Source organism: Dermochelys coriacea, chromosome 11 (genome assembly GCF_009764565.3).
Source record: "Dermochelys coriacea isolate rDerCor1 chromosome 11, rDerCor1.pri.v4, whole genome shotgun sequence".
Taxonomy (NCBI): domain Eukaryota; kingdom Metazoa; phylum Chordata; order Testudines; family Dermochelyidae; genus Dermochelys; species Dermochelys coriacea.
Window position 1 is genome coordinate 75,720,937 of NC_050078.2, and position 14,367 is coordinate 75,735,303.

The window sequence follows — 14,367 nt, forward strand, 5'->3', positions numbered from 1 at the left end:
CTATGGTAATATACAAAAATGAAAACAGAATTGATTACATTATAAGGCACCTTTGAGATGCTGCAGAATGCTAACAAACAATATCCATTGAAAAAGTTATTCAAGTGGATTTGAACAGAAATGACACTAACTCTTTGGAAGAATTTATGAAACTAAAAAATAATTACATATGTGACTTCCTCTTAATAAACTTTTCATATGCATTTAGACCAAAATCTTAGACCAGCTCGTGGCTTAGAGACACATAGCCCATACTTAGGGAAGCAAATATGATAGAAGAAGGTGTGTCTAGTATAAACACTATAGTGAATACTTTCATTAATCACTATCCCATGATTAAAACCAAAGCACACGGCTGTGTCGATGAAAGAAAGCTATTGTAGAAAGGTTGTTCTGCACTTTGTCAGGAGCAGGATATCCTGGAATTTCAGTTGACATTCATCCTCACTAACTGAGCAAATACAGGGGTATAAATAGCTGTTAGCTTACTTATTCCTATTGCAGATGAGTAACTGGAAGAGGTGCATTTTCACTCTCTGCTCCGAGACCTCAGCCTAAGGTCCCAGGTGAGAAAATCATTCTAAGAAAATGCATTTTTATAGGACTGTCTTTTTCCTGAAAAGTATATACATTTCCTTTCCAAGGTGTACGCATGCTCCTTGCTGAAGTTCCTACAGCTGTCATTGCTATTCTGTAGTTTAAAAACTGTAACAAAGAAATTAAAATAAGTAAAAATCTGTACAAAAAATTATTTCAAGAGCTGTAAAGGATTGTTGCTGGCGTATTTAACAACATGGATCCATGAAGCAATGTCAAACCAACGTTGTCAAATGTAGCTGATTCATTTTTGGCTACAAGCATATGAATAGAAAGTCTTGTGTTCAGAGCTGCTGAGCAACCCCAGCACACAAGTGACCAGCACACCTCTGAAAACCAGGCCACTTTGATTAAAGTGGACTTGGAAACCTATTTTTAGGCAATGAGGTTGGAAACTTTTGACCTCCAAGTGAAAGAAAAAATTCAGAGGTGCAGTTGTAATAAGATACGTAGAAACGTCTGTCAATGCAGGAAAGCTCCTCTAGTTTTCTTGAGGAGTGGATCGCTAAAGTCCAAGATCCCGTGGCTCAGTATAGATGGAGACCCAAGATCCTGTTGAGTTATTCATAATTGTTTGCTCCAACAATAAGGAAACAAGGTGCTTTGACCAGAAACAATGCTTCTTGAGTAACTTCTGCTGAAGTGAGGCATCCATGAGACATTGCTTATAGGCATTTCAAAGTTGTATTGTCTTATGCAGAAGCTGTCTAAAGATTTTCTCTCTTAACACTAGACACTTCTGAATTTACTTTCAGAAAACATGCACTCCTCTCAGTTACTGTGTTCTCTCCTCCTCTGCAATGCCCTGGTGGTAGCTGCCCAGAGAAAACTACAGAAGGTCCCTGCGCAGGAGGAGGAGAACGTCACATGGATAAGGATGCCTCAAACTCTCTCCCGAGGTGAGATGGTGAAGTCTCTGAGCAAAGCATTTATCTGTATTCGTATTTCCATGTGATGCCCATCTACATAACTTCTGGGCATCTTACCTTAGCAAAAATAATGTATAAACATGAATATCACCCATGCACCCAGGTAGTCAAATGACTTCTGTTGCTTCCCAATAGTTACAGTCAGTGGCTGGGAGACCTTCCCTCACTGACATTCAGAAGTTTAGTCCCAAACCATTTCTTAAAGAGGTGCACTTTGATTGGGCCCTGAAGGCTAATATATCCTGCCTCTGGCCCTTGGGGAGGTTGGGATATCTTCCCCAGCTTTCAGCTTGTATGGGACTACAGTGCTTCCAGATCCAAATCTAGATGGGCTATGAAGGGGAGGGAGGGAGTCTGAAGTTGCTCACCCTGCCCATCCTGCTGGCTGCCAATCCACTACTTAGAGGTTAATCTCCATGTAAGCAGGAAGCAAATGTAGCCTTCTGCCAGCAGGTTCAGTTGTGCCATCCCCTCCTGCCCATCTTGGCAGGCAGACATCCGCAGCTATGGCTCCTGACTGCAGCCAGCTCCACTCTTCCTTTCCTGAGCTGCTCCTCTGCTGAGAGTCAGGGCAGCATCTTTCCTTCCTAGGGGCCAGGCACAAGACCAGGGACCAGGGGGAGGACAGCAATATTTGTAGAGTGAAAGTCATCAGTTTTGAAAAGTATTGTGTAGATTTTTGATAACCTGCTTCTGTTGTTAGATTTCTTAAATGTTCTTCAAAGTTGATGTGTATCTAATCACTAAAGCACAACTGTTCTGTAAAATGTAGATGTTTGGAAATACTGAAATAATGTATATTTGGGTAATTGTCATATAATTGATCAAAGGCATATACCTGACTGGTCTTATCAAGAAAATGTGTAAATCTAGTAAGACCACAAAGGTCCCCGTCTTCACATAGACACACACAGAGGAAAAAAAGGATTATTACAAAAAAAGGAGACAAGGAAGAGATTGGAAGGCATTTATGAATTGTGGCATTTATGAATTTTGTTCCTATACCCATTGTATGCTAAGTAAATGGGTTCATTATTGTAGTGTGGATAAAGAAAAAGATGTATAGAATAGGGCCATTCTCCATGAAAGGAGATGTTTTAAATGAAGGGATAATGGGATAGTTTAGTGCTTGTGAAAAGGGGGTACAGATGGCTGTCCACCTGGAGGCATCATCTAATAGAACAAAAGCATGTGTGTTAGTGAAGCACGTGGGTGGCTGCATCTGTAGAAGAGTGACTTTTCTAACCCGTAGTCTACCAGGTGTCTGGTGGAAATTGTTCAGTACTTTGCAGGCAAGACATAGACTGGGCAGAGCTTGAATGCATTTTATGTGGTTCCAAACTTTTATTTCCAAGCTTCACCCCCCAGAGAGATTCCAAGTTCTTCATTCCCCTTTGTCCTGGATAACAGGAGTGATGAGTAGTAGACAACATTTAGCCTTTGGTGACATTGGTCAGCAAAGTATGGACATCCACCTGCTCCAGAGGTCAACTGTACCATTTGTACACAAAATAGATTAATCAATCTATCTTCTCTATAGGATGGGGTGATGAAATTGAATGGGTTCAGACATACGAAGAAGCTTTAGCTAGATCAAGAAACAGGTAATCTTTAGTTATTCTTATTTTGCTGCATCATAAAAGGGTTTACTTAGGGACACTGGTGATAATTCTACAAGAAGCTATTGTTTAAATAGGCAAAATGTGCTAATATGATGCTAAAACCATTGACTATGATTGTGTTATGGTTGATTTGTATTCCAGCAATGAGCAAGGCCCTACTAAGAACTGATACTCCATTGAAGCTAGGCACTGTACCAATATATTGTAAAAAGCAAACCCTGCCCACAGCGGCTTTGGAAAAACTAAAGCTCATGAACATTCTAGGAACTACACTTATGTCATTTGACCCCCTGACAAAGACTCATCTTTGTTTTCCTTGAACGAGCTTGATTCTCCAAGATTACAAGTGCCTTTCTTTAAAGAACAGCTGAATAGAACTTTGGTGGGAGGTGACCTCCCAGGAGATGAGCAGCTTGCAGGATTGGGTCCACAGTATTTATCAGATTAATTTTAATACAGTTGCTGATCTAACTGAAAGCTTTCATGCTTCAAAACTTTCACACTTCAAAAGTCTTGGACTTCTATACTATAAAATCAATCAGGCTGAAGACAGTTATAGGAATGTAGTTCCATCCTGGTTTCATTAAACTTCATTTGCGTGTTACGGTTTCACTAGAACCCTTGTACATGATCCTTTCTTTGCATATCACCGCTGCCATATGATCGAATAGCCATATTGTTGTGACTTGGAATATGAAGGGACATTCCACTTATAACAGCTAAGCAATGCACAAGACCATAGTATGGGAAGTATACTTGGAAGATCCACTGACAAACCAATCAAGCTCTTCTCATAGTTCCTGGATGTGGTTTTTAAGCAGCATCAGAACCCCAATGCAATTATAGCCCTATAACAACATAGTTGCTTATATGTTAGTGTTTTCTATAAATGATCTGACATGCCACCTTTTTCATGTTCTTTTAGCAAGAAACCTCTGATGGTCATCCACCACTTAGAAGAATGCCCTTATAGCCAAGGTGAGAAAAAAGGAATCCCTTCTAAATCAATCTGAATCCCTTCTAAGATGTCCTGAAACATCCTCCAAAACAGGAGCAATAAACTCTGCCTGGGTTATAGATAAGAGTATGCAATAAAAGGTCAATAACACCTTTTAGCAACCTGCGTTAGGTCAAAACTTCAGTGGCTGAGGCACTGTTTATGGAGGGTAAACCTGTTAGCTTTTTGGATCAGCATCCAAAATACCCTTGGCACCTAAACTTCCTCAGAGGACACTGACAAGGGAATGAAGTCATTGCATCTTCTTTCACCCAGACCCAGCCAGGGTAAAGCTCAATTTATATTAATCAGGGATTATAATTTTATCAGAAAAAGGGCTCAGATATTCTGTTATTTGTTTCATAGTTATGTAGTATATACAAAATTACAAAAACAGTATGTGATCATGTCATTAAAGATCGCATCATCGCATATGAGACAAGGGGGCAAAAATATTAATTCTGGCATTTCCTAACTTTGGAGTGCTTGACTTTGCAACCGTGAAGTTATTAGTTGGCTTGCGTGTTTGTGTGTTCTCTCCCTGTGCTTTCCCATCTCTGTGCAGAGAGCTGGTCCAGCAGAGCTCTGGCTCCTCAATTCACAATTATCATGAGAAATTTCAGCACTAACAGCTGAAGTTTGGCAAAATAATAAGCAAGTACAGAACAGGGCCAGAATGGCAAGTGTCATGCAACCTTAATTACAGGCAACGCTAGCTGCACCACCTCTAATTATTTTTATTATTGATAAAGGGACCTTCATGCTTATGGTATTCTGAAAATGGGCTGAGTTAGATATTGGTAAAGAAGTGACTTGCCAATGACCTGCAGCAGCCGCCATTCTCTGATCAACGTGGTCTAAAACATCTAGAATAGCTTTAGCTGGGACTTCTCTCCAAATGTAACATCTCTTAGAAGTGCAGTGACTTCTAATTGCTCTATAATGCCACCATAAGGCCTGAGACGCAGTCTGGTGTGGCATTTTAAGACAGGACCTTCGAGCCTTCAAGGCCATTTGTATTTATAAAGTCAGTCAGTCATTCCAAGAGGGAATATTGGTACCTTTCCATTATCTAGGAAGATCCTTTTTCCCAAAGAAAAGCTGAGAAGATTCACTGCTCTATTAGCTTTTCATCCCACTGCAGGTCATTCAAAACAAATTGAGGATCACACATAAATTCTGACCTCAGAATTTCCTGCAACATTTTAAGTACTTGTTATTATAGTGGTTTTAGTTCTATGCAGCATAAAACATGCATACATGTTTCTGTCTTGTAATGCCAATGACTACTGGAGGAAGTCAAGTTAGATTTATGATTGAGTCCCACAAAGGGAATGAACTATTTTACATTACATCAAGCAGCAACTAGCTTCACAGGCAAACAACAGATTTTTTTTCTGCTGCTTAGTTTATTAGACCTGAATTATCCAAGCCTTATCTAACATGTGCATGTGATAGTCTGAAGATGTTAACCATAAATTGATGGTTTTAGGAACACTATAAGCAGATATAAAACATACACTGGAGTGGAAAACAGTGAGCTGCAGATCAAATTCCCCACCTAAATTATTTTTGTTTATTTTTTAGCTTTAAAGAAAGCTTTTGTTTCCAGCCCAGAGATCCAAAAGATGGCTCAAGAGGATTTTATTATGCTTAATCTGGTGGTAAGATCATAATTTAAAAGTCATAATTATCAAAATATATGATGGGCAGCAGAATAAAGAGTCTTAATATCAAATCAGAAATTTACTTTTGGGCTTTTTTATTAATTATTTTATTTTCAAATATCTGGTTTCCAAGTTGCTGGAAACCCACAATAGGGTTTGGTAAAAATTCCTTTTTTAGGAGGAGAAGACAGAGACATTATTACTCTCAAATCCAGATATATGTTATCTAGTCTCAAATAGGTTTATTAGGACCTCTATTGGCAGGTCACGGTCAGTAACAGAATACTGAATTGAGTGGGACCTTGTTCTGATCCAACACAGCAAGCCCTATGTAGCTAACTATTGGTGCTGTGTTATATGCAGGGGGAGGAGGGAGACTCCATAGACCACCCCACAAATTGTACTTTAAGCAAAATAAAGATGATTAGTTTGTTCCATTTCTGTTGCTTTGACTGATGTGACAGCTGTTCTGATAATGACCCATCACAAAAAAATTTAACTTTCTTTCAGCATTCGAGCACAGATGACAACCTGGCCCCTGATGGCCACTATGTCCCTAGGATCCTCTTTGTTGGTGAGCTTCCCAATTCTTTGTGATAATCAAAATGGAACAATTGCCTTGTGTGATGTGTAGCACAGATTCCTTGCTTGGTCAGCAGGAAACCCACATTTCTCCAATTTATACTTAAATAGTTAAGGTTTGGTTTTTAAAGCTGCAGGACATATGACCAAGACTTGAAAAAGTGGTTAGTGATTTTTCTTGCCTAACCTGAGATATTTAAAAAAGATTTGCCTTTCAGAGGATGGCTGCTCAGCACTATCTGAAAATTGGGCTCCTTTAAGGTGTAAAGTTGGCCACCCAAAAATCAGTAGTCACCTTATTTAAATGTTGGCCACATGGGCCAAATCCTCAGTTGGTATAAATCAGTGTAGTGCCACTGACATCAACATACCAACTTATACCAATTAAGGAGCTGGTCCTATATACACACATGATACAGACCCAACGTGGCACCATGCTGTAGTGTGTGAAAATAGGTAAGAATTAGACTCCCTGCCTATATCTGAATATTTATTAAGGATTCATTGGGCTTTCCAGGGACAGGGTCTAGCCTCATAAGCAATAGTTCCAGGGGAAACCCAATGTTAGATTGTTGGGCATGAATGGGACAAAGACCGACCCTTTTTAATGACCACACCTACCTGGCGTCATTACTAAGCTCAGAATGGCAGTTCAGATGCGTCTAACCAGTTTATTGTCCAAGAGCCAGTCTAAGGCAGAGACTAAGCTCTGAGATCCACAGGGCTGTTAGCCTAAAGTGTTTCCTAAATGTGGCTACCAGGGCTTTACTTGCGGCCACAGCTTCCTGGGCTGTGATGGGGGGGAGGGCAAAGTAGAATCCCCCCCCCCCCATTGCTCCTGGATGTACCACCCTGGTGTTGGTTGCTGGGGCCAGCAGCAGGGTTGGGTCCTGCCCCCATGTGGAGTCACCTGGAGCATAATATTGTAGGAGCAGGCAGCCAGTGAGTTCCCCACCTTCCCAGGCTTTGGGTTTCAGCCCTTAGGTAACAGGGCAGCAAGCTCTGGCTGCAAGGCTTCAGTCTCCACCCCTGGGCTCTGGCTGCACAGTGGTAGGCTCCAGGCTCCGGCCAAATAGCTTCAGGCTCTGTCCCTGGACTCTGTCCTCTGGCCATGGGGCTTCGGGCCCCCACACTGCCTCCCCCAACCCTCCATCCAGGGCTTAATTTGTCCCAAGGCCTGCCAGGGCTCATTAAGTCTGCTGTGAAAAGTGATACTTGTATGTTTATTAATATCGCTTTTCACAACAGTCTTACTAGCTAGCAATAAATAAATTACAATCATTTGGATATGAATGTGTGCATATTTATTTGGTTTTCCTAAAGCTAATTAAGTATTTTAGGAAAAAGTGTGAGAGTGGCCACTGGCAAGAGTTGGTGGCTGCACTCTGAGGCCACCAAAAACTTTTCCCTGAGAACCCCTGGCCTAAACACAGCGTCAGGGTGCTGTGCTAATGAACACCGTTTTTAAAGGCTTGACTCTCTCCCCTCTTCTCCCTCCACCCCCAACCCACCCCACCTCCCAAAATTAAGCAGCACTGCTCCTTCCTAAAGATCTCCATTGCTAACATTTTGGACTTTTCCCCTCCTAAAGATCCCTCTATGACAGTTCGAGCCGATCTGACAGGAAAGTATAAGAACAGAATGTATGCATATGAACCAGAAGATATTTCAAACTGTGAGTGAAATAAGCAACATTTTACATGAAACAGTGTTAGTTTCATCTCAAGCTTATAACAAGACATGGTATTTATAAAGAAATAGGATTTGAGAGTTTAATTTTTGAAAAGGGACCTATTTTAATGGAACGTCCTCTCAAACAGCTTGTTTTTGAAATATTATGTTTGCTTTGTTCATTAGCTGTCAATGGGAACAAGCGCCTTTGAGTATTGCTGGAAAGCTGAGCTGTTTATTTCTGACAACTTCCCTGACACTATCTGAACCTCTGAAAACTTCCTCAGGAAGCTGGTTGTAGAGGTGTGATAGACTGTGAAGGCCATAGCAGCTTGCTTGCGTTCAAGGATTTTGCAAACTTCAGTATTAGTTAGAAATTTCAAACTGAGTCAATTTCAATCAGCTAAGTCACTAAAGTGGATAACGATTCCCACTTGCAATATTACCAATCCTGAGTGTTAATATAATGAGACTGCCCCTTAAAAAACCATGAGGTCTTTAAAGTTGTATTTTGGGTTCTCTCTCTGCCTTCTGGTTTTAAAACCTTTATGGTACTTGGCAGATAATTTTCAAGCTTTTCTCTAAAACCATGAGGGCTAGAAACTTATTTTGTAAAATGAAAGATGAGATTGTCACAGTCACATAACTCAAGGAGCTGGGCCTTTAAGAAAAAGAACAATCATTTTAAAACCTATGATAAAAAAATCACAAGCATTGGCAACAGTGCACTTGTGCAGGTCAGTAATATGTTAATTGAATTGCTCTGTTTCAAGGTTACAAGCTACTGAAATACTGATTAAAACAGAAGTTTGTGTAAAAAGAAAAGGAGTACTTGTGCACCTTAGAGACTAACAAATTTATCTGAGCATAAGCTTTCGTGAGCTACAGCTCACTTCATCAGATGCATTCAGTGGAAAATACAGTGGGGAGATTTATATACATAGAGAACATGAAACAGTGGGTGTTACCATACACACTGTAACGAGAGTGATCACTTAAGGTGAGCTATTACCAGCAGGAGAGTGGGGGGGGGGAACCTTTTGTAGTGATAATCAAGGTAGGCCATTTCCAGCCGTTGACAAGAACAGTGGCCTTTCTGGTCACTCGATTACAGACCTAAAAGTTGCAATTCTTCAACAAAAAAAACTTCAAAAACAGACTCCAACGAGAGACTGCTGAATTGGAATTAATTTGCAAACTGGATACAATTAACTTAGCCTTGAATAGAGACTGGGAGTGGATGGGTCATTACACAAAGTAAAACTATTTCCCCATGTTTATTCCCTCCTCCACCCCCACTGTTCCTCAGACGTTCTTGTCAACTGCTAGAAATGGCCCATCTTGATTATCACTACAAAAAGGTTCCCCCCCTCTCCCGCTGGTAATAGCTCACTATATTTTCCACTGAATGTATCTGATGAAGTGAGCTGTAGCTCACGAAAGCTTATGCTCAAATAAATTTGTTAATCTCTAAGGTGCCACTTGCGAATACAGACTAACACGGCTGCTACTCTGAGAAGTGTGTGTGTTGGTCTAAATGTGAGTTTACACTAAATCCAGAGTTAAAATATAGTCCCATCAGAAAAGGTAAAAAATTACAAGTTTACAAATCAGTGTTTTAAAGTATTTTCTACAGAAAAATCCTCATGCAAAAAACATTTATTAAGATACAGTTATGGTTGTGAATAGTTATCAATGTAAAAATTGCTGGAAAGATGTAATTATTTGAAAAAAACCAACCATTTAAAAGTCAGGAGATTCAAAGCATAGTATAGTCTTATTTCTCACTCTCACATAATGTAACTATCTGGTATGTACTGCACATTAACAAATGCACACAGCAACAACGTCAGTGCTTTCAGTAACTCAAGTATTTTCTACAGTGATTGAAAACATGAGACGAGCAAAGACACTTATCCACGCAGAACTATGAACAACGGGCCTGACCAGATCTACACATACCAGGGAAGTGGACAGATTGTACAGCAAAAGCTAGGGTTTAACAACCCTTATAGTGCAGAAAACATGAAAATACAAATCTGGAAGTTTAGTGGCATTAGTGCATTTTCAAATGTTCTGTACATAGTGGCTTTTTCAAAAAAGGTTAATATAGAGGAAGTGGTGGTACTGAGGGATTAGACTAGAATACATTCAATCTTCTCTGAAATAACTCTATGGCAAAGTCATACTTATGTGAACCCTGTGTGCTGTATCGGGAACATCTGAACAGTACACTTCTTTCTTGTAAGTAACTGTTTATTTAGGAAGTTAGCAAGTTTACAAATCACCATACAAGCATCAGGATTCTGGTTTTGCTCATGTCTGATGTCTTTCAAACTTAATATTTAAAAAAAAGTGTCAAATGCAATGTTTTTTTTGTGAGCTAGTTTACTTTAATTATTGAATAAATAGTAACCAAATATCTAAGTATCCATTTCTGCTATATATTTTGGAGGGTATATACTTCCATTAATTTTTCCAAAACATAAACCTATATTTTAACCATTTCTCTCTAATATGGGCTATTGGTTTTTTCTTCCCATGAGAAGCTGCTAACAAATCTCGCAAATGAGTACTTCTTCACTTCTTTGCACGTGACCATTTCTGCTAGAAAGCTCCAAGAGAAGATTAACCAATGTTTTCTTTGGTAATAAACATCCAACAGTCTAATAGTTAGTTATGAATCACATCCCAGTACTCTGATTGCACACCTCCACCATACGAGTCTTTTATAAACTGTAAATCTGCTTTACTTTTCTCATGTCATCTTGCTTACGTCCTCGACACAGAAGGTAGCAATGGTTAAATATACTCTTTCATAGTTGTGTAGTAAAAATTAAGATGTGTAAAATTCTAAACAGATTAAAATGCACACAAGGACAAGCTGTATACATTTTCCAAGTTTTGTACTTACCCCTTACCTACTAGTCTACTGGGTGACCTTGGGCAAAAATCACTTCCTGTTTCTCAGTTTCCCCCTCCATTAAATGACAATAATGATGCTGACCTCCTCTGTAAAGTGCTTTGAGATCTACTGATGAAAACCATTAGGTAAGAGCAAGGTATCACATTACACAATTTTCACCATGACTAATGTAGGTCTCAGAAATGTTACCTATTTTTAAAAACATGAAGTCTTTACTATCATTCAAAGAACACCACACAATCATCTTCAATTGATTTTGTTTCCAGTCCAACTTTTTTTTTAATCCTTTACATGGTTGGTTGGTTGATATAAGCATGGCTACACTCAGAAAAGTGACTGGGAATAACAGTGTGGAGTTCCATGCTTATGATTCCCATCAAAATTGCTCCATTCATAATGATTTAATTTAACTGCCAGTTCTGCAACATGAGATTCGGATCTGAAAATCAGAGATGATTTTTGGGTCACACATGACCAAAGTTCTTATTGCTGAATCTTTAATGACTTTATTCACCATCCCAGAGGCAGAATAGATTCCAAATGTCTCAAACCATCGCAGTCATGCTTACACGATCACTTTTCAGACCAAACCCACACTTATGCTCAAGGAGAAAAACAGAACCTGATCCTGCGATAGTATCTGAGAGGAAAACACAAGGCCTATAAAATCTCTTTAAAAATTCAACTTTTTTTTGGCATTAAGAACATTCTCGAAATTACATTAGCATTTCTAGGGAGCAGTGGGATGAGAATAAAGAACTAGGTTTATTGAAGTATATTTTACAGCATCCACACAAACAGAGATGGTGCCCCTGCACTGGAGAGTTGACAATCTACATTTAGATGTGACGTGATGAGTGAGTGTAAACATCTATAAGGAAGGTCAACATTTCAGCAGCACAATCATATGGTAACTTGCTGCTTTAGACTAGCCACATTTAGGTTGTTTTTTTTTTTTTTACAAATGCATTTAACACACTTGGTTACACCGTGACCACTGACACTTCCTTTGGGTGTCACGGAGGAAGTGAATTAAGGAGGGATTGGAAGACAAAAGGGAGGAGGGCTGGGTGGGCCATGCATGGCAGCCCATGGAGGAAAACCACCTGGAGATGGTTGTAGAAGAGGACATCAAAGATGGCATAATTGCTGGAGGAGTGAGGGGGAAGGAGTGGGGGGTCATCAAGAGCAACACTCAGATTATAGGTTGAATACAAAGATGGAGGTGGAGTTATAGAGAGCAAGAAGATGATGTTACCTCGATGCAGTGGAGGATTCAAAGAGGTGGATGACAGTCAGATCGATGGATAAGGAAGATGATTTCAGCCGGATTTCCCTGCAGGGGGCATTAAGGCTTTGATGGGCTCCAGCCGGGAAGTGATGTAATTCCTTCTCCGGCCGCCGGGGGCGCTGCGCTACAGGAGCCATGTGGGCTGCCGCCTGGCCCTGGGTACGAGCCCTGTTGCTGCTGCTGCTGCTCCCCTGGCCCTGGGGCTCCCGATGCTGCCTAATGAGTCCCCGGCTGCTCTGCTGGGCCTGGGTTGCGTCCTGCTGCTCTCCCCGTGAGCACCCACCACCCTGCCCGCAGCCAGCCCGTCTCCAGCCACCCCCGCACCCCCTGCCTGCAGCCAGCCCCCGTCTCCAGCCACCCCCTGCCCTGCCTCCAGCCACCCCCGCACCCCTTGCCTCCAGCCAGCCCCCGTCTCCAGCCACCCCCGCACCCCCTGCCTGCAGCCACCCCCTGTCTCCAGCCACCCCCTGCCCTGTCTCCAGCCACCCCTGCAACCCCTGCCTCCAGCCAGGCCCCGTCTCCAGCCACCCCCTGCCCTGCCTCCAGCCAGCCCCCGTCTCCAGCCAGCCCCGCACCCCCTGCCTGCAGCCACCCCCCGTCTCCAGCCACCCCCTGCCCTGTCTCCAGCCACCCCCGCACCCCCTGCCTCCAGCCAGGCCCCGTCTCCAGCCACCCCCGCACCCCCTGCCTCCAGCCAGGCCCCGTCTCCAGCCACCCCCGCACCCCCTGCCTCCAGCCAGGCCCCGTCTCCAGCCACCCCCGCACCCCCTGCCTCCAGCCAGGCCCCGTCTCCAGCCACCCCCTGCCCTGCCTCCAGCCAGCCCCCGTCTCCAGCCACCCCCGCACCCCCTGCCCTGCCTCCAGCCAGGCCCCGTCTCCAGCCACCCCCGCACCCCCTGCCTCCAGCCAGGCCCCGTCTCCAGCCACCCCCGCACCCCCTGCCTCCAGCCAGGCCCCGTCTCCAGCCACCCCCGCACCCCCTGCCTCCAGCCAGGCCCCGTCTCCAGCCACCCCCGCACCCCCTGCCTCCAGCCAGCCCCCGTCTCCAGCCACCCCCGCACCCCCTGCCTCCAGCCAGCCCCCGTCTCCAGCCACCCCCGTACCCGCTGCCTCCAGCCACCCCCCGCCTCCAGCCACCCCCGCACCCCCTGCCTCCAGCCAGGCCCCGTCTCCAGCCAGCCCCCGCACCCCCTGCCTCCAGCCAGGCCCCGTCTCCAGCCAGCCCCCGCACCCCCTGCCTCCAGCCAGCCCGTCTCCAGCCAGCCCCCGCACCCCCTGCCTCCAGCCAGCCCGTCTCCAGCCACCCCCGCACCCCCTGCCTGCAGCCAGCCCCCGTCTCCACCCAGCCCCTGCCCTGCCTCCAGCCACCCCCGCACCCCTTGCCTCCAGCCAGCCCCCGTCTCCAGCCACCCCCTGCCCTGTCTCCAGCCACCCCCGCACCCCCTGCCTCCAGCCAGGCCCCGTCTCCAGCCACCCCCGCACCCCCTGCCTCCAGCCAGCCCCCGTCTCCAGCCACCCCCGCACCCCCTGCCTCCAGCCAGGCCCCGTCTCCAGCCACCCCCGCACCCCCTGCCTCCAGCCAGGCCCCGTCTCCAGCCACCCCCGCACCCCCTGCCTCCAGCCAGCCCCCGTCTCCAGCCACCCCCGCACCCCCTGCCTCCAGCCAGCCCCCGTCTCCAGCCACCCCCGCACCCCCTGCCTCCAGCCAGCCCCCGTCTCCAGCCACCCCCGTACCCGCTGCCTCCAGCCACCCCCCGCCTCCAGCCAGCCCCCGTCTCCAGCCAGCCCCGCACCCCCTGCCTCCAGCCAGCCCCCGTCTCCAGCCACCCCCGCACCCCCTGCCTCCAGCCAGCCCCCGTCTCCAGCCACCCCCGCACCCCCTGCCTCCAGCCAGCCCCCGTCTCTAGCCACCCCCCGCCCTGCCTCCAGCCACCCCCGCACCCCCTGCCTGCAGCCAGCCCGTCTCCAGCCACCCCCTGCCCTGCCTCCAGCCACCCCCGCACCCTCTGCCTGCAGCCAGCCCCTGCACCCCGCCTCCAGCCAGTCCCTGCCGCACCCCCTGCCGCACCCCCTGCCCTGCCCGCA

General features: G+C 45.0%; 1 protein-coding gene across 1 annotated transcript; it reads left to right on the forward strand.

Annotated features, from left to right (window-relative positions):
• The first annotated feature begins 477 nt into the window (after positions 1-477).
• On the forward strand, positions 478-10,028 carry LOC119863533 (anterior gradient protein 3-like). Its single transcript, XM_038422111.2, has 8 exons — positions 478-566; positions 1,353-1,496; positions 3,067-3,130; positions 4,074-4,126; positions 5,733-5,809; positions 6,323-6,386; positions 7,986-8,069; positions 9,949-10,028. The coding sequence occupies exons 2-8, from the start codon at positions 1,358-1,360 to the stop codon at positions 9,996-9,998; spliced, it is 531 nt and encodes a 176-aa protein (XP_038278039.1). The 5' UTR covers positions 478-566; positions 1,353-1,357; the 3' UTR covers positions 9,999-10,028.
• The last annotated feature ends 4,339 nt before the right edge of the window (positions 10,029-14,367 follow it).